Here is a 21,683-nt window from a genome sequence, read left to right on the forward strand (position 1 = left end):
CGAAATTTCATTTTTCATCAATGATTTCTCGGTAAAAGAATGCAAGACGTTTTATTTTTGAAGAAATGTGTGCTTCTTTTGCATATGCATGTATGCGAATGAATGTTATCGTGCCGTGGGAAATGCGACACGGGCTCGTTTCAGCAAACAGTTTCTAGACGCACCGTAGATAGAAGAAGGCAGGTTGTGTTCGATAGCCATACAGGAAGGTTAGAAATATTTTTTGCAGTAGTGAATATGCAATAAATCACTAATTTTCTTGAAATCTGTTCCGTCGTTTTTTTCTTGGATATTTATCTTATCATACTAATGATAAGATATCTATATATTTAGAAGAATGATTTACAAGATATTAATCGTGATTTTTTTTTATCAAGAACATTTGCAACAACCATAAGGTAATCGTCGTCGTCGTCGTCGTCGTCGTCGTCATCATCATCATCATCATCATCATCATCATCATCATCATCATCATGATCGAAGGATTTCTATCGTAAAATCGTTAGCGTTTGTGAGAGACTCGCGATTCGACGTGACCGATAATCGCTCGTCCAGGATGTCGTGTCGTCCTCGTTGTCGTCGTCGTCGTCGTTGTCATCTCGCACTCTTGCTTTCCACGTTAAATCCATTCTCGTGAACTCAAGGAAAGATTTCGACATTGTTAGCCCCTCAGCCGTCGCTCGAACGATCATTGGCGTCGTAAAGATCTTGTGATATGACATACGTTACGTATCTTCTTCGTTGTGATACGAAAATCGCATAAATGTCTCCTCTCTCTCTTTCGTTTACTTATACGTCCATGGATCCAGGAAGTATCTACACGACGACGTGGCTTCGATAAGATGTAAAATTAAAGATTATTTATTTATTTCTTTATCATGTAATATATACGTAACGAACGCTTTGTGAACACGTAGAAGAGTAAAAGCAAGCAAACGAGTTCGATAGAAGGGAGACGAACCAAGATCGGATTTTCGATCGAGCTCACATCGAGGATAGTTTCGCGGCTCATTAGCCGATTAGAGCTGTATTATATCGAAGAGTAATTACCGGCCGCGTGAATTATTAGCTTGGCTCTCCGGTACTTTCTTTGAAAAATGTGTGTCTACTATATAGGTGTACCTATCTCTACGTGCTTTCGTTCGCCGCTTTTAGAAAGCCTATTCGCCGAGATCGAACGTTGTATAATATCGAGGTAATTACTCTTGTAATTGCTCCGGTCCATACCTTTGATTAGTATCGCAACGCAACGCAACGCAACGCAACGCAAGGATTGATAAACTTTCTTACTTCGTTAGCTATAGTTCAACTTGTCTATTTTTTGTTTCTCTTTGTTTTTCTTTTTTTCGTTTTCTTCTTTTTTCTTTTCTTCTTCTTTCCTTTTTTTTTTCAAGAAAATTTCGATCGATATGACTTTTCGTCATCGATCGTTAAAAGTGTCCTTCGATTGTTCATTTAATTATTTCAAAACTATTTCTCTCTCTCTCTCTCTCTCTCTCTGTAAAGCTCGTGCAAATTAAAAGCAAGCAAAGTTAATGGGCAACGGTGGCACGCATTTATGAGCCGTGGACGTTTTCGTAATTCACTTTCTAACGCCTAGCTAAAATTATATCGTCACTCTCTCGTACATACTTACTAGCCTTCTCTTGCCGCACATATGTATGTATTATACATGTAATACATAGCTATATGTACTACCGTCCTACGGATATCTTATAACGTTCGCAATTCAAATGGGCTCGTAGCATATTCGTAGTACGACTAACTACGACGTCTTTTTGGTCATGCAAAAAGACGCTTCGCATTCGTTGCCGAGTTATGAGAAAGGGTTGTGTATTTCTATGTGATAGGCCTGTACCTACGATATATACGAGAGAGTATAATTTATAAAGGTTGTAATAATGTAAAACTTACGAGTTCGTACATTGAACTATGAAATACGATATTATTCTATTACTCTCAATACGATACGATTATTTTCTTGCAGATCTAAAACGACACTGATCTTTGAATGATCACGCGTATAGATAATTACGAATTCGTAAAAAAGATTTTTTACATAGTTGATGCGTTACCAGTGACGTGTAAAAGCTTCCAAGAAATAGAAGAAAAGAAAAAAAAAAGTAGAGAGAAAAGAACGTACCTTCCTAAGGAAATAATACTAAATGTGTGATAACCATGTTCTTCGTAACAGATATTAAAAGTTAATGAAACAACGATGGCTTATAAACCGGCGTATCATTAAATCCGAATTTCCGATTTAATGGAAAGAAGATAGGCATATAGAAAAAAGGGAATTAGTTCAAGAATTCGTATTTATTCTTCTTCTTTTCCCTCTTCTTCTTCTTCTTCTTTTTATCTTGGAACGCATCAAATGTAATCAAGATAAAAGGAGATGAGTCTAAACGTTAATCGAGCGTATAATTATTCTGGTAGAGTTGAAAAATATCAAAGAGAGTTCTCTCGGTACACGTGGCTCTTTACGACGTGGAAGAAATCATCGTAAATATAAATGCTTCCGGTGAAATGCTCTTGGCAGTCTCGTCGTGGTTAGGTCGTGTCCCGCTATCTTCGATCTGATGCATCACAAACGAAACGTTCCCGCATGCTGGATTTCTCTGCAGAGATGTGGCTCGAGTTGGGTTGGGTGATGAGGAGGAGGAGGGGAGGGACGAGGAGGTAGAAAGAAATAAACGACTCTTCTCATCGGCCATTTCCAGGATCGTTTCGCGGTATTGGAATAACGAAACGTGGTACGTACCATCACCTTTATAAAGGAGGAGAAGATACGATGACAACAACGATCGAGAGTTCGAAAGTTACCGAAAGTTTCTATCGATCTATCTCTCTCTTTCCCTCTCTTTCTTTCTCTACTCCTCCTCCCTTCCCCACCCTTAAGATTTATCTGGAAGAAGCAGCAGCGTTGCCTCCAGCTGGACCGCCGACGCCTTTAAAACATCCATCGCTTTGTAAGCTTCGGATTATAGCATGTACAAACATATATATATATATATGTATGTATGAACACTCGTGAACGGCTAATGATGACAAATATATATCCGTGCGAACTAGTACCCGCGATTAATAATATTCGCTTACGCTTCGAACGATTCGTTACGCTCGAATATACGTGGAACGCCGTACGCAAACGAATATTTCATCGTAACAGCCGAGCGCCAGGGGAATTTATGTTGCCGCGAGGTCTACGTTTTCGGCGAACAAACGGCCATGGTGATTCGTCTTATTACCGTCATTCTTTTCATGCTTATCATTGACGATTCACGTAATAAGGTACCTTCGATCGAGCGTTTCTTTTCATCGTTGGCCAAACTCGGTAGCATCTATATGCGTTTGATTAATCTAATTAGGTAGTAAGGTTTATATACTAGGATACAAGAACGCTGAGTATATCCACGTTCTCGCGTTTTTCTTATTCGACTTCTCTCGTAGTCCCTCTTAGATTTGTTCGCACGGTTCGCTCTATCTACCCTGTCTTTTTCTCCTTCTCTCTTTCTGTCTGTCTCTCTGTTTTTTCGCAGGAACTCATCCAGTTGCCAGTTTGTATCGGTATTATCGTCCATTCTCCTTCCTAATGATACTCGATACTTCTCTCTAATCACACTATCCCTAGTTATTCTTGTCACCAGTCAATTACTTTTCTTGATTCACCAAAGAAAAAGGTTCATCGTTGTATCGTGCGAGCTCCACCCGGAGTGGTCAAAGCCAGTTTCAAATCATAGAAAGAAGAAGGATGAAGGAAATCGCAAGGAGAGTTCGAGGCTTCATCGGAGGCGATGGGAATGTCACGTGTTGTGCCTTCAGGACGGACCATAGAAAACGTACGAGCGCGCGCGCGCGCGCGCGGGTATACGGCTCGTTCGTAAATTCAATTATGGAGACTCGATCCCATTAGGAGCTGGGTAGCAGTAAAAACGTCCGGAGGTAGTACCTACTCTACGCGGCGTGGCTGCGGAGCCTCCGACGATCGCCTCCTTTGCTCGCTAAGACCGCCCTCCCTTCCCCTTTTCAGTCTCCGCAGCCTTGTCCGCGCCTTTACTCTTGCATCGCGTTCTACGCGCTCTCGATACCTTCGTCGAACGTATGCAGATATCGCTTCTTTCGAAACACGTCTATGCCGCTAATGTATTCCGCGTTAGCGTTTCAGAGCGTCATTATTGTATTCCTGCAAAATTCCCTTTCACTATTTTCAATCGACCGTGTATATCTGTGGAATATCGTTGACTTATCAATTTTCTTTTTTTCTTTTTCCTTTTCCCTTCATTTTCTCTCTCTCTTTTTTTTCTGTTTCAAAGATCGTCTTCGTTCCATGGATTCATTGGCATTGATGATATTAAATAGCTATTTAATATGATAGGGCATGTAGCGGGATGAGAGATATGTAATTATTGGATATTGATAGACGTATCGATCTACGTGATCTTAGATCGTGTTAATTCATTCGTCTGACGTTTCTCCTATTTTTAGCTTGCTTACGTTTAACATTTATATCTTCAGATGTATAGATAGATTTTCTTTTCTATTTTTTTTTGTTTTTCGATCGCATGGCATTAGCGAATCCGATAAAAATGACAGCGAATCTGACGTGGTTCGCGTTGGCTCGTTTGTTATCGTTACGATCTTTAATACGATTTAACAGCTGGTCCGAGATACACCCAGACGTAACGTCACATACTTTAACGTAAATATAGTTTTCACTGTCGAGTCACAGAGGAGGGATTCTATAAGCGAAGAATTTTTTGCTTACCTTCGGTACGGAGGATTTATAGTAAGTACTCCATTTTCTGATAGAAATGGGTACCATCGATCGTACGGTGACGCGGAAGACGCGTGGACGCGATACGAATGGCATGGTAGTAAGTACGAGTTTCTTGTACTACCTACCATATGCGGCTTTGTTGTGTACCCTTTTTGCTAACATTGTCCGAGAACTTGGCATGAGTTTACGAAGCTCAGGATGGCACCCGCGAACGACGGAGTCTCCTGTTTATTGCGCACACTTTTGCGGTAACAAGATCACCGTCAGACATCGCACTTTGCTTTTGGAATACGACAGGACTCTCTTTACGGCTATGCTTACTCCATACTTATAACTTGAACTAGCTAGCTAGCTAGCTAGGGACAGTGTATATAACGTACATTCCACATAAGATTTTTATTGGATTACTCGAACAAAAATATCTGACTATTTTTCGTATAAATTCGTGTGTCAAATCGGGGTTAACTTTGAAATAAGAAATAGAAATAGATTGAATAAGGGAAGAGAAAAGAGAGAGAGAGAGAGAGAGAGAGAGAATGGGAGAAAGAGTGAGATGAGAATTTCATTATAGTATCATTTAAGTTAGTACCCGGCTAGATGGCTAGCTAGCTTATAGTCGCTGTTCGTAACTACAAATTCTCATCCAGCTATACAGAAAGGATTTGTACTTACCGACTACGGAGAATAGCTTACAAGTTGTGTGAATACCAGCGCGCAGAAAGCCCCTTTGCCAGACGGGACAAATACGTTGCTGAGCAAAGAGAGGAAAAGAGGTAGCAAAGGCAGATAGAAGAAGAAGGAGAGATAGAGATAGAGAGAGAGAGAGAGAGAAAGATATCGCGACTAGCCGGTGCTATACTCTGGAAAATAGCCTAATGATCGTATTGTGACCGTGCAGAATCGCCGCGAACCGTCTCTCGCAAGTACCAACACCGTTTGTTGTTTCACATTTATTTACCGGCAACACACGCACACCGTACACGCCTCCAGTCGGCCGTTCGATTCGTAAAACGCGGAGGAGACGTTAACGAGGACACGCGGATGCATTTATACGGCAGATTGACCGACGACAGCCGCCACTTGAGAGACAAACTCGTGCCACCGTAATGTACCTTGCTCTTTCTTCACTTTTTAATGAGCTATTCACGAAGGACAAATTAATTTCGATTCTGAGACTTATCGACCTACTATTTTATTTTCTCGATAAACTTTACTACGGATAATACAATTATGTAGAAAGATTTTTATAATTTATATAATTCTTTTTTTTTCTCATTATCAAACGTGATCATAATAATACGTGTGTATAGATACACACACAGGAGCAGAAGATACGTATAAAGCAATGACAAAAATTAAATTATCTCATTATTAGTAGACATTACATTCATTTATTATAGGAAAAAATGGTATGGGGAAAAGAAAGGAGGATAAATCAATGAGATACGCCATGTAGACTTTTTTCAATTTTTAATGTCGTAACCCTGCCAAATACAATAATAATAGTAATAGTAGCAATTAATAATAAAAATCATAATAATGATAATGATAATAACATTATCTAAAATATGTAACCATCATTTCGATAATAATAATAATTATCGAGCGGCGCGTTCCGTAGATCGGCGCGATCCACATAGATCATGCCTACGGGGATTCGCTTTTTGCCAGGATGAATTATATTTCCGTTAACTAGGAAACGCATAGAGTTTATAGTATTGAATATGCGCTTGATAATCTTACGTCGTCGAAATATCTTTAGGACTTTTTTCGTAAAAAAAGAACCGCCTCCAGAAAACGCGTTACGATATAATGTATATAAATATATAGATGTATGTATGTATATATTTATATAATTTCGTGCGTAATGCATTAATATTTTCGCTATGATCTCCTTTCTCTCGCTAAGAGAGGGATAGAGAGAGACAGAAAGACAGAGAGAGAGAGAGAGAGAAAGAGAGAGAAAGAGAAAGAGAGAGAGAGAGACAGAGAGAGAGAGAGAGAGAGAGAGAGAGAGAAAGAGAGAGACAGAGAGAGAGAGAGAGAGAGAGAGAGAGAGGAGAGAGAGAAGAGGGAGTGTACATTATACAATATTTCGTATCTTTCTTTCTTTCTACCTTTCTTTCATCATCTTTCTTTCGTTGCAATAAATAAATTATCCAAATCAAGGACATCGATATCGATATAACAGTAATAAGATTATTACAACCACATTTACAATAAATCTATATTTGTCTATATTTATATATACGTTTATATATATATTTTTTTTTGTATAAATACATATGTATAATGCATACATACATATGTATATATACAAACGTTTTTATTTTAATGCACTAACGGGAGAATCTTCCCTGACGACGCGACAGAGACGTCGGCGAACGAGAGTAGCGTTAGAACGGTAGAAAGTATAAAGTTAATTTTAATGCAATCCTTTATACAATGTGAGAGCTCGCGCGTAATATATTATTATTATTACTATTATTATTATTATTATTATTATTGTTATTATTATTATTATTGTTATTGTTATTGTTATTATTTTTATTTTTATTTTTATTATTAATATTAATATTATTTTTATTATTTTATTAATATTAATATTATTTTTTTATCATCATTATTATTATTATTATTATTATTATTATTATTATTATTATTATAATTATCATTATAATTATAATTATTATTAACTATTGTTGTCTGTATCTACGTTCATATGCAACATACACCATACGTAGAGTAAAATAGTTAGTGGCTCGCAGTCGTGATATCTTATCTTTTTTTTATCTTCCAAATTTTCACTTCTCTTCCATCATCTTTTACAAACGAGTCTTTATTTTGTTATAGCCTCAGAGTATTCATTGATACGAATGTATGTATTATTTGTTTCTTTATCGTTCGTTCGGATATCAATACGTAAATCGAGTCGTAGTAGTTACGTGTCTAAACTTGTTAAGATAAACATCGTAAGAAAACAGTTTTTGTAGTAACAATGACAGTCAGAATGAATACGAACATATACGAACATTGTTTGTTTGTCCTTAAGGTAGGTCGTTCGGCTGGATAACACGTACTTACATAGGTCGAGTCACAGTACGCGTTTAGACGTGTTGCGGTAAGCATCGTAGTAAGATAGCAGATTATTTTTCTTCGCTAATTTCGAGAACGACGAAAATATAGAAGGAAAATTTGGAATCAGTTTTATTCGACGCAGCTCATAATTTGTGTGTAAGTCCGTGCGAGATCTAAGAGCGCAGGTAAGAGATAGAGATAAAGAGATAAAGAGGGAGAGAGAGTGAGAGTCTGAGTGAGAGTGAGAAAGAGAGAGAGAGAGAGAGTGAGAGAGAGAAAGAAATAGAAAGAGTGAGAAAAAGAGAGGGAGAGAGAGACAGGAATAGAGATATAGAGAGAGAATTACTGGCCCCCATTGATTATATTAATATACATATATAGTTATATCGAGAAAGATTATTCTAGATTATAGTTTTTTCTTCCTCTAATTGTCCATCAACGAGATATATTCAACGAATAAACTTTACATATTTATTTACAACAATTATTGCTCCTCTATATTGGCTATTCTTATATTCTAATAGTTTCGTTTATTATTCGTCATGCAGTACAATGCCGTAGGCCATATGATTTTGGCCATAACATCGATTAGGTTAATCGTCCGTCGATCGAGCTGATACGCGTTGAATTACGATTTTGTATTAGAATTAAATCTTCGTAATAGAGAATATTAGTTAGGATAAAGAATTGGAGGGAGAGAAAGCATAGAGGAGCATAGACATTTTTCACGTACTTTGTAGTGACGTAGTTTTGCGTTGTTCTCTTTTCGATAATTTGTGAATTATCTTAATTTCGAAGAAGGTTATTAGTCACTATATTTCGACAAGAAGATTAAGAAAATGTAGGAATTCTATAACGAATTCAATTACATCGATCGAACGGTGATATTCAAGGATAGAAGGTTGAACGAAGTGAGAAGAGGATGTAAACAAAAGGTAAAGAAATTGATAGAGTATAGAATAAATGAAAATAAATAGAGGACGTTAAGAAGAGAGAATGAGAGAGAGAAAGAGAGAGAGAGAGATACAGGGTAGGTGATTTTAAAAATTAATTACTCTTAAAGCGAGCTTAGCTTGTAGTATTTTTTCACAATTCTGACGAAAAGAAATATAGCCTGATAAGTTTCGACAAAGAATAATTGATTTTTAAGGTCACCTATAGGAACTTTCGAACCACCCTGTAAATAAATAAATCGTCTTTTTGTTTGTTTCATTTTACGAAGTATACTACGTTCTATCTTTCAACGATCATTCAATTTAATCTACGATTCTTGTTCTTTCATTTAAAATAAGTTATTAGATGTTATAACTAGCCCTTTCTTGCATCGCTATGTTTTTTTGTAATTTTTAAAATTCGTTTTTATGTAATAGATTATTTTTATGATAGTCTACTTTTAATAAATTAACGTTGATATCTTTTGTAAGTTTTTTCTTTTTCTTTTATTTTTTTTTATCAGAGATAAACTATGAGAGATGAAGAGAGACAGAGAGAAAAAGAGATAGAGAGAGAGAGAGAGAGAGGGCACTTGTGCATTTATATATATATATATATATATATATTTTTTTTAATAGGAAAAGTGAAGCAATAAATATTTTTGTGTCATAGCGATGCAAAGGTTAGTAAAATTATTGTTACATTTTTTAGATATAATAAGATTATATAGATTATTCGTATATGAAACTCTTTCTACCCTGCAATATTATAATTCGATGCATCTTTTTAATGCACGAACGAAAGTAAATAGTTAATATAGTAACAATGAAATTTTTAATAACGAAGTTAACGCGAACAATAAAATATAACGAATTTTAGGACGAATCTAGGAACCGTTAGCGAGATTTATTTCCACAGAGGAAATCGAACGATTATATCTAACATTTTTTTCGTCTTTTCCTTTTTTTTTTATTAATATTAATTCGATATTCTTTCAAGATCGATCATCGATGATAATCTCATGATAATCAGCAACGAAAAGTGAATTCTTAACGAATAGAATCTCGAAAGGATCTCGACCGGTCGAACAACATATTTTAAGGCACTTGAAATGCTATAATTTTTCCTTGGATCGGCCCTAGAAAGAAAAAGAAAAATCGGACGGTAAATTTGAATCCTTTATTTTCTTGGCCATTCATCGATTCGACCGGCCGAGTTTTATTATAATAAATAGATCGAATAGGTCTCGCATTACCTTACCGTCGTGAAACTTAAGTTGGCTGATTCTGCAGTGAACTTAATGCACGCGATCGTCATAGTTCGTTGAAATTTTTTCTCAGATTCAAGGGCGATCTCGTATTTGAAATCTTAACGTGTAAGAACGAAGAAGATGAAGCAGAAGAAGAAAAAGAAGAAAAAGAAAAAGAAGAAGAAGAAGAAGAAGAAGAAGAAGAAGAAGAAGAAGAAGGGGTGGGAGGGTTGAAAGGGATCTACTTTATATACATAAGTAAGTGCACGACCTGGCGTGCGTTCGCGCGAGTAGTAGGAGAAAAAAAAATGATAATGATCAAGGATGGTGTCGGCGTGACGTCAGTATACATTTCTCATCGCCCGCACTGCGCTCAGATTACTGTCGGCTGTTCAAGCCCGAAGAAATTCCCTACAAGGAAGGTACAACGGTATCAGTCATCAAGATCGTAAAACGGCCTCTTGGGTGGCACCTCGTCCATTTTCAGATTGAATTTCGCGCGGACGACGATGCGAAAATTATTTACAAGCTACCCGGAGCAGTTAGAGCTCCTCTGCGTTTCGCGCTTTTGCATCGAACAAGATGACACGCCCGTCCTCGTGTCTCTACGATTAGCTTTCTTTAACGAGACCGATATCCCCAGGGCCACGTACTTAGTTTCATCGACCTTCATTATGGAAATTTTCAATTATATATAGCGCGTGGGAAAATATTAACGACAGAAATAATAATAATAATAATGTTACAAGGAAAACTAATCGTGACTCACATAATACATAGGATTTCGAATCGTTCGAAATTTATGTCGAATATATTAATGATTATGTTTCCATTGAGTTCCAAATAGGGTGTTATTGTTAATTTGAAACGACGAAGAAGATTAGATATATTGTTCTTTATAGGTATTTTTTTTTCTTTTTTTTTCTTTTTCCTTTTTTGAAAGCGTCAGGATCAGAACAGTTAGCAAAATAACTTTTCCGAGTTTCGACGACAGACCGATCGACGAACTAGACACCACGGTGCAGCGAGTCACGAGGAGTGAAAGTTCGAGCACGATTTGCGACTCTCGTATCGAGAAGACGTTAAACGCATACGAGTTGTGAAGATTTTGCCCGTTCCTTCGGGCGAGGATTCGAAGGGTCGGATTATGAAAGGTGTACAAGCACGAAGATTCGCGTGACTTAAGGCACTAGCAGTAATACTTAAGGCCTAACGCAGCGTTCTCATCCTTAATCTTAGAAGGCACTATTACCTATCGGAATACAACACGTAACAATGTTAATTTACCACCGACCGTCGTACTCGTCATTATCATCGTCGTCGTCATCGTCGTCGTCGTCATCGTCCTCGTCATCGTCGTCCTTTTCGTTATTGAACTTACGTTGAACGTAATTAGCGTATTAGCGAAATAAAAAGGAAATCAATCCGTTTCGTCAACGTAACATTCGCAATTAGGTCGATCATCTTTCGACCAATCTCTCTTCGGCTTATTCCCTCTTATCTTCGAAATCTTTTATCTCTAAGCACAAAATAGTTGCGAGTAAATGCGTGCTGATTTGCGAGGTCCCGTGATATTTGCGATCCTTACGTTAGAAGCGCAAAGTCGAATGATCCATTCGATTTTATCTCTCTCGTGCTAAACGAAGCTGTTTAATTAGGCTTTAACGTCAAGGCTGCCGTTTCATCGAGTTATCCAAAATTATCACGATCACGATCATTCAAGGATGCCCGAATTTGTTTATATTTTTTCGTGATCGTACAAAATTCTGATATGAGCGTTTTTTGTCTTATATTACAATCGATTATTTAATTTTAACACTTTTAAACGCGTACGTATAAAAAATCCTTGCACCATTGTTTTCATTCTACAGTACATTTTGTTTTATTTTCTGTTTTATTTTTTTGTTTCTATTTGGCACCTTGACGCGAGGCTATTAAAAATTATTCGTTCGACGAACTAACGCCTACGTCGTCTTGCTCTTTTTTGTTTAAAAAAAGAAAAAAAAATTTTTCCAACGATCGAAGAGCGCACGACTAAAAGAAAAAAAATATATATATGTATGTGTGTGTGTGTGTGTGTGTGTTTTTGTATGTATGTATATATACGAAGAAGCATTGATTTAATGCCACGACGATATTGCTTAATGCACTTGTAATACTGACCTTTTAGAATGTCTTCTAATCTTTCGTTCAACGAAACGCAAATGATTGTCCGTTTCTAAACGCGAAATTCTTTGTGCATAATGATCGAAGTTATGTATTATAGTTAATAGCCTATCGATGATATTTTTGCAGATTTTCTCTCTAAACATTGCGATCGACTTTATTTTGTTTTCGCATTTTTCTTTTTTTATTTTTTTCTATTTTCTTTTTTTCTCTTTAAACCTACGTCGATATAATTTAATCCGCATAACTTTGACTCGTTATACTCGTCGAGATTTACGACGATAATATCGTTAACGAATACGTAGGAGATTTCGAAAGAAAGAAAAAAATAAATAGTCGAATGATACAAAAAAGATTGAAAAGCAGTGTGCGATATATACTACGTAGGAATTTGATTGGCGAGAGAAACAAAAATCGAACGGGAAAATTTTTAATATTAGAGTTCGCAGGAAAACAAAGAGCGTCGAGAAATATGATAATCGCGTGAGATAATCGTCGTGTTAAAAAGAGAGAGAAAAAAAAAGAAATACAAAAAGAAAACAAAAAAGAAGGGAAAAATAAAGAAAAAGCTCTAAATCTAACGAACGATCTAAAAATTCTTCAACTTTCTTCTCTAGTTTCATTCAGCCAGGCTTTGTCGTCCTTAATGAGACGACTATCCTAAATTAGTGCCTAAGCTCTTCAGGTCCCGATGTAAAATCGTCGTTTCCGTCGTCGTAGTCTTTAAATATTGATTTTTTTTTCGGTGGTTGCGTCGATAAGTTTGAGCTTAACAGCTTCCTTCTTCTTTCCGCTATCCACCGTTCTTTTCTCTCTCTCCCTCTCTTTTTCTCTTTCTGTGTTCTTCTTCTCGTAATATCTATCTTCGTCGCATTCGGACGTCGAGCTTATCAATGCCTCTTCATATGTAGAGAGAGATGATCGCTCCGAGAAAACGATCGCTGACAGAGATGGCACTTGAACGGTTTTTGGCCGGTGTGCTTGCGATAGTGTCTCGTAAGCTCGTCCGAACGTGCAAACTTCCACGTGCAGCCTTCCCACGTGCATTGATACGGTTTTTCTCCTGTAACAGATAAGAAACGAGCTAGCATGATTATCTCTGCGATAATAATTTATACCATGCGTTATCATTTTACGATAACGATCTTGTTATCCGTATCCAGTAGCGATCTATCGATCAACCAAGTAATTTAACATTGACGGATATAGAGCAACATTATAAATTAATAAATACAATTATTGTTATTTTGATTAATGTAAATTCTTATCGTATAAAATAACTCTCGTAAATTTATAAATAATTAAATACTAGTACTAATCTGTTAGATAGATCTAATATCTACGTGATACGGAACGAGAGAGATAAAATCGCAAACGAACGGAGAAAGTACATCGTTGGTGTCGTTTTCGCACCCAATTATTGAAAACGGAGGTCGTTTCTTTCGCGTTATTCTTGCGAACGTAGCTTCGTTTCGCAGCGGATTGCTCGTAACACCGAGAACGTCCTTGTAACCATCTCCATGGTCTGACCAGAGTCGGTTCTCTTATCGGAGAAGACCCTCTTCTTCGAGAGACGTCTCGACAGCTGTCGCACGTTGCAACGACTCGGGATCTCGTGCAGAAAACCGCCCATCGCTCTCTTCTATTGTATGCAAGTCACCACGTTGGATTTCTCGATTCGAGACGAGAGAGAGAGAAGGAAAGAGTACACGTTCTCTCTCTCTCTCTTCTCTTTGACCATTCGTCCGGACATGGAAACGATCACAACTCGATGACGCAATTGAAAATCGACTTCAGTCCTTCCCAGTGAAGACCACGAGCAAGACGAAGCGTGGATAATCGAACTTTACGATCGAGAATGCTCTGCCGATCCCATTAAGCGCTTTCGACTAAACGCGGATAATGGCTGATCGAAAGACGAAGAAGAGAGAGAGAGAGAGAGAGAAATAGAAAAGAATAGAAAGAGGTGGACCACAAGATGTGTCATCGAGTTTCTATCTTGAATTTGATCGCTATATTTACACCATCTTTCGTCTTCCTATGAAATTTTTTTACACGTTTTCTATTTAGGTAAAGAGAGAGAAAGAGAGAGAGAGAGAGAGAGAGATTTAAATCGAACGTTTTAGAATCCGAACGATCATGGAACGAAATATTATTATGTAATTCTTTCAGAATGTACAAACGACTAATGACGGGGAAGCAAGTCGTAGCGTCGTTGCTTACGTAATTCTGAGTAATTAGTCCATTTACGAGTGACGCGAGCGGACACCCACACAGTCTCTCTCTCTCTCTCTCTCTCTCTCCTTCTTTCTTTCTCCCTCGTGAATGTAAAAGCGTATGGTACGTTAGATCGAAACGCGTATGGTGCCAAGTATGTATATACCGTCGGAACAGACATTAATTCTAACGTTATTAATGCATTTTGATCACATTTTTCCGTAGAAGCGTTACGTTTATTGCGCCATAGATTAACGCCGCGTTACCTCGCCAAGCTCATTAGTTAACCGTAACGACGAAGTTAGCCACTCATTTGTAACGTCGACTCATGACCGCATAATACGTGCAAGTATAGCGAATGCACTATGCCTTTACCAAGCTTCGTTCCTTCACAATAGAACAGATACGTTTTCGACGTTGTATAATCGCTCGCTCGTCTTCCATGCAGAAAATGCGATCGCTTTAGGCTTATTGTTATTGTTGTTGTTGTTGTTGTTGTTGTTATCGTTATCGTTATTGTTATAGTTGTTGAATCATTTTCTCTTTATATTTCTCCTTACATTTTGAACTCGAGCTTTGGGTATTCCCTTCTCTTCTTTTCTCTATGACGTTTACGAAGAGACGATACGAGTCCTCTCAACAGTTCTCCGTTAATAATTATGACGTCGAGTGTGAAACGGAATTAGGGAATGATTTTTATAAAATCGTCGTGATTCTTCCCAATATCGTTTTACGAGCTTTCCCGACATTTTTGAACGAGGTTAATTAAGAGCCATCCTTGATCGTTCATTTTAATGACGCTTCGACATAATTGGCCACCATTAACTTCTCCAATTCGAGCTAATTACTCGTTTTCAAATGTACTCTCTCTCTCTCTCTCTTTCTCATTCTCTCTCTATCTCGTTCTCTCTCTATCTCGTTCTTTCTTTTTCTCTTTCGACGGAAGATAAAACGTTTAGCTCGGTCCTTCGTGATAAAAAATTTATATCATTCGAATCTCTGAATAAACGATGGATGAAACAAAAGAGTTCTCCGTATTACCGAAACGAATTGAGATTGCTTCTTAATGTCGCGTAACGTCGTTAGGATCGTTTCCGGCCGAAACGAAAGAGAGACAGCAAGAGAGAGACAGAGAGAGCTAAGTAAAAAGAGAAATCATTTCGAAATATCATCTAATAGTTTTTGAAGGATCGACGAAAGCTACTTCGATTTAATTATTATCATTTTATCATCGTTATCCTCGGAAGTGTATAATACTGCAATTCGTTTGCCTTCCATCATGAATTTTCTGTGCACACGAAACGTAATTATCGCGTCGCGTCTCGGTGAGAAAGAAGATGAAGAAAAGGAGGAGGCTGAGTTGACCGTAAGTGACAAATACGATGCGTGCCGTTAACGACGGGCGAATCGACTATTTACGAGGGTAACAAAAAAAATGTAAATCCGACAATGAGCGTTACTTGTCCGTCCACAAAGTTGTAAAATTCTCGCGAAGTCTTCTTTTCGCTTTTCCACTCAACTTTATTCCTCCTCCCTCTCTCTCTCTCTCTCTTTTTTCTCTTTTTTTTCTCATAAAAAGCAACGCATTTGTGCATAACATTCTAGCGAATAACAGGATGCGTATCTCGCGAGGAATGCATAATGGTTTAGTCGTAGGAATAATGAGATTTTGAAAGAGATATGGAACACGGAAGAAGACGAGCGTACAAGTATATACGAGATCTTTTCTAATCGATCTTGAAGATCGAGGATCTAAGAATCTAATGGACAATTTGTCATTATCAAATATTTCGTTTGTTAGATCGGTACGAGTTGGATAAAGTATATTTTTGAAATATGTTCTAAAACGTTGAACAATGTCGAGACTCGTGTTTAACAGGAAATACTGAACTCTCTGGTGATGTAGATAATCGCAGCCTTCGGTCATATCGCATAAGTGCATTGTTAATAGTAGGCCTGTCAGCAAGAATTCTAAGTAGAAGCGCAGTTCTCCTCTTACATACGCGTATTCGTGCTTGCTGTGGAGTACGTACCTACATACATCGGCATCCTTCGATACAAGGAACCAATTCACGGTCGTTGTCAAGTTTATGCCAAGGCTAATTCGCTTTAATTGATACATGAGATCTCACTAAACCTTACCCCTGTCTATCAAGGGTCACGCTAGCCTTCTGCCATCGAGTTCTCCTTCTTACACTCAGGGATTCTCAAATTTTACTCGTACAGAATAATTTCACACGGAGGATCGACTATTAGGATAATTCGAAGAATAATCTTTAGATGAATTATATCGAGAGTTTCTTCGCGGACGGCTTATATCGTTAGAAGAAATAATCGAAAAATCGAGTTACATCGTTATCGGTATAACATGGTAGCCAAATCGATAGATCGAAGCACCTCTGACATTGTACGTTCATACGAGGATGTACCATTATAAATGTTACAAACTTTACGGATAGTGTCATGAACTTCGTTTAATTTACGTCGTATGGGAGGATGTTACGTTAGGAGAAAATTTTAAAGAACGATTAGTACCTTACGTGCTTCCGACAAGATCCACACGCGGCGTATTTCGTAAATATAATTCTATTTAGATTTTCTATATTCCCGCATTATTCGGATAAGAGTAGAAAATTAGAAAAAAATTTTTTTTTCACGAGGGAATATATCATTCAAAATGAAAAATGGAAAGCACGAGATATGATGGAAGAGATCACAGCGATCAACGAATTGGCATTTCCCACATCTTCAGAGCTGAGCAATGCTAGGTATATAAGACCGAGTAAAGATATAACATTCTCACTCTGCGCTCTCGGTATAATGCAATGGTGTTAGAATGACGAATAGACGGTAGTTTACACGGTAAGAAGCGCGCAGTGCGCACTCGTTGAAACAATTATTATTCTCCGGGTCGCTTTACAACGGTGGTTGAGCTTGGTATATCAGGTTCTGGCCTTTCGTATCGAACGATCACGACGTTGGACTTTCGTAAAAGTAGTAAAGCAATAATGGCGGTCTCCCAATGGGCAAAGTGATCAAAAATTTCATTACTTCTTTGGATGTCACCGTAGATGTTCGTCGAGTGTCTCTCTTTCCTTTGCTTTCTTTTTCTTTCTTTTTTTTTAATTTCTCTGAACGAAGTAGTAACAGCTATCTCTCTCTCTCTCTCTCTCTCTCTTTCTGTACCTCTTTCTTTCGTGGTAAATTAAAACAAAGCAGCGAGAGAATAGAAGAGAAGATAACGAGACGAAAAAGGGAGGTAGGATCAAGGTTAATTGTCGGAGGTTGAGCACCGCGATTTCCAACGAGTCGTGGTCGAAGCATGGACCAGACAAAAGATCCTGGTTCTCACGACCACGCCCTCTCCACGCCGCCTCTGCCCTCCTCTGGATATAGCAGCGATGCCTTCACGAAGGTACCTATCCACCGGAAATTCTTCAAGTACGAGCTCTTTCGACGTTCTGTATACACACACATACACACATATACTATATACATATGCACGTACGTGTGGATACACATATATATGTAGTATAACGATGCACGGTAACGAAGAGTGTGCGACCTCTTTCAGCTTCTTTTTCTCTCTCTCTCTCTTTTTCTTTCGTGACACGATAATAAATGGTCATGTATGTACGAGTTGCTCTTCCTTAAAGTACACCAGCACGTTTAGAAAAGAAAACGCTCGGCATTCTCCCCTCTTGTCACGCTTCAAAATTGTTCGAATTTCAATCTCGATATTAGATCGATCTAAGAAATTCACCAATTAACTTACCAGTGTGAGTCCTTTTGTGTGCCTTCAGGTGGGAACTTTTCGTGTAGACCTTGTCACAACCTGCTACGTCACATCTGTGAACCTTGCGCCTCTTCAACGCGTCGCCGCACTCACTGTCGACCCCTAAACTAGCTCCGTTTCCACCCACGCCGGCGTTGGCTCTACCGCTCAATCCGATGCCACTCGCCAGCGTTGGTCGTTTGTGAAAGACACTGAAATCATTAAACGACAAAAAATGTTCAATTCTTTTTCCTTTTCTTTTTTGTTTCTTTGTCTTTCTTTCTTTTCCATCAAAAGCGATTGCTGCGTTAGGTCTACCGAAAAAGGTCTTCGAAATTCTGGGATACGTTAGTAAATGTATTGTTAATAACGCAACTTTGTTTGAGAGAAGGAGAAAAAATTTCGGTAGACGTAATGTTAGAAGAATTTTTATCTTTAAAATATCATTCACAAAAGAATAAAACTCGTAAGGCTGTCAAAAGGAAAAGCATTAATCATCGATATATGGGTAATTGTTATCTTCTCAAAAGCGAGGACAACGGTCTCCTTCTCATTCGACATTCTCGATTCATATCCTTATAAGATCGAAAGGTCGAATCTATAAGACGAGAGGACGATGAAGACGACGAAGACGCGTTCGAATCGTCCGCTTCTTGGATGATTCACGCGACCGATTTGTCGAGGAGGGGATCGGCGAGAAAGGAAGAGCACATAAATTATCCTCGAAACCGGTTAGCCGGTTACTCGCCACCGTCCTTCTTCTTCTTCTTCTTCTTCTTTCTTAACTTTCTAATCATTTTCCCAGTAATTACGAATCCGATAGGATCGGATCGGATCGGATCGGATCGGATCGAATCGAATCGAATCATCTTCCATTTCAATCGAATCTTTCTTAGATTTTGCATCGTCAACGTGGAAAAGTGTCATTAGGATGGATCCGTCCGTTGATCATCGGTTAGGTAATCATCGGTAGAATCATGATCTTCAGTTTTGATGTACAACCAATGAGAGAAGTCTCGACAGCCGGTGTCTCTCTTTGCAAAGAGAAGAACCGACCGCTTCGCGAGATCACTTTTTCCAACGCGTTTTTGTCCGAGCATTCTCTTAACTATACGCCACGCGGTATTGCTGGTGACGTTGATTATGACGAGCGAACGCGCGATTGGCAAAAAATTTGACGACCGATTTCAATTCCGATATGGTGGCTACGTGGCGACGTCTTCATCTTTTCTTTTACTCTCTCTCTCTTTCTCTCTCTCTCTCTCTCTATCTATCTATCTATCTATCTATCTATCTCTCCGATTCTTTCTTCATATTGACATAGAATTTTTTTGTTCTACGTGTTTTAGAAGGACGAACGAAAAATATGTTAAAAACATCAATGCCAGGATCCGAGTTTCATGGTTCTTAAGAGAAGAAAGAAAAAAAGAAGCACGATGAAGTTGGAATGGAATTTGGATATTGTTGATGTAAATCGATAATCGATTCCCCGGATCTCTATATCGGAAACAGCTTCCGCGTTGTTTCATCGGCGTTTCTTCTTAACCCGTTTACGAGTATATAGATTCAAGGGGAATAGCCAAGCATCGAACAATTAAGCGAGTCTGACGTTGCTACGTTCCACTTTGCTTATAATATTATCGATTTATTATCGAAGCGTATCGAATAACGCAAGATGTCGGATGAGATTATTCGTTTTATCAAGATCGAGTAGTATTTCCTTGATTGTTTGTACGTCCATCTGTTTGTCTGACCGTCTGTGTTTTTTTTCCTTTCTTCTTTCCCTTAACGAAAGCAGGATTATTGAAACAGCTTGTTGGCAAGACAAATATTAAGGCTAATCGATGAAATGCAAGACAGCAGGGTTTCTTAGCAAACACAGTAGTCGTTTCCAAGGGGAAGAAAGAAAAGTTGTCTTGCCACAATAGCGTTGCGTTATTTTACGAGCCGTCGACGAATAAAGGATACCCTCTGTGAGTCGTGTCTTCGTTCAAGAGTCAAAGAAACCTTTTTTTGGGTGGACAATAAGAGGAATTCTCAAAAGAGACTTTAGCTTTCTTCTCACCCTTCTCTTCCTTTCTTTCTTTGTCCTTTTTCGTAAGTTTATGAAGTCGGTGTAATCCAAAAAAGAAAAAGCGAGAGAAAGAGAAAAAGAGAGGGAAAGAGAAAGAGAGAGAAAAAATGAGACAAGGAGCACTTGGTATCGAACTCGTTCGATCAATCTTATCTTGACGCTTGGTACTCCAGTGGGACCTGTTTTTTGGCATGGCCAGGGCGAGATCATCTAGATCCGCTTTCATTTCACAAACGTCCGCGCGAAACGTCACAAAAACGGTGAATTCGTGTTGCTCTTCTCTCTCTCTCTTTCTTTCTCTCCTTACTCTCTCTCTCTCTCTCTCTCTCTCCCTCCCTCTATCCTCCTCTCTCTTTCTCTCTCGGGAATCTCGATATAAGGAAGAAAGTTTCGTCGAAAGAGATCCGTACAATGACCCTGACTTTGGAATTCGCGAAGAATTTGTAATCGTTAATGAATTAGTCGGTCAAAGTTGAATTTTTTTCGAGGTAATAGAAGTAAATGTAAAATTGCGAGTTAAGTCCATCGATCAGTTCTTTCTTCTTGTTCTTCTTATCTCACAAAGTCGAGTGAAAATGTGTTGAATATTACTGACGCGTTCGATAGTTGGAATGTTTCGTTTGATCGTAAAAGTCGACGATTTTTCGTCGATAATACGATAAATGCGATACTCGGAAGTCTCCTTTAAGATAGTTGTTGTTGTTTATGAGGTGGATCGATCGAAAGTTAACTTGGATAGTTTTAAAAGAATTAGATATTTTTTTGTAGATAGAGAACGAAAGATTGAGAGAGAGAGAGAGAGAGAGAGAGAGAGAGAGAGAGAGAGAGAGAGAGAGAGACGTATATCCACCCCTTGTTTCAAGGTACTCGATCGAGAATCGCGAGAACCGGATAAGCTAATTTACAGCGCGCGATAACTCCGTTGGGACGAGTACAGGGACGATTCGAAAGCCGCTTAATTGGACGAAGGTTATAATAAGATCGCTGGTAACATGCGCTCGGGCACGTTCCCGACGAAGGATAGCCGCCACTCCCTGCAGAAACTCTTTTCAAGGTGACGCGTACGTACGTACATACGTAAGTACATACATACGTACTTACTTACCTCCTACCTACCTACCTATCTACCTTCCTACCAACCTATGTATCTACCTACTACGTACCTTCGTGATCTTTCTTTTCTTCTTTTTGACATCGTCGTAAGATCCAGTGCTCGATTCACGAATGCAAACTTGCCCGTTCGAAATTACTTTTGATCGATATCGTTTCTCTTTCTCTCTCTCCCTTTCTTTTCCTTTTTCTCTGCCTTCATTTGAATGGCTAACTACGAAAATGTAACCAAGCTAAGAATCTTTTCGAATGATCTTATTTCCAGGTTGTACGTCAATACGATCTATGTCGCAGTATTTATCCT

General features: G+C 38.3%; 1 protein-coding gene across 8 annotated transcripts in view; it reads right to left on the bottom strand.

Moving 5' to 3' along the window:
• Positions 1 to 6,230: 6,230 nt before the first annotated feature.
• The window catches only part of LOC127069469 (Krueppel-like factor 3), a 244,791-nt gene continuing 229,338 nt past the window's right edge, over positions 6,231 to 21,683 (bottom strand). For all 8 annotated transcript variants that reach the window (XM_051006543.1, XM_051006548.1, XM_051006545.1 and 5 more), the window contains 2 exons: positions 18,196 to 18,407; positions 6,231 to 13,266 (listed from right to left, as the gene is read on the bottom strand). In XM_051006543.1, coding sequence (XP_050862500.1) covers positions 13,094 to 13,266; positions 18,196 to 18,407 — 385 coding nt within the window. In that variant the 3' untranslated portion in view covers positions 6,231 to 13,093. The remainder of the gene's footprint in view (positions 13,267 to 18,195; positions 18,408 to 21,683) is intronic.

The sequence above is a fragment of the Vespula vulgaris genome, chromosome 15, assembly GCF_905475345.1.
Source record: "Vespula vulgaris chromosome 15, iyVesVulg1.1, whole genome shotgun sequence".
NCBI classification, from domain to species: Eukaryota; Metazoa; Arthropoda; class Insecta; order Hymenoptera; family Vespidae; genus Vespula; species Vespula vulgaris.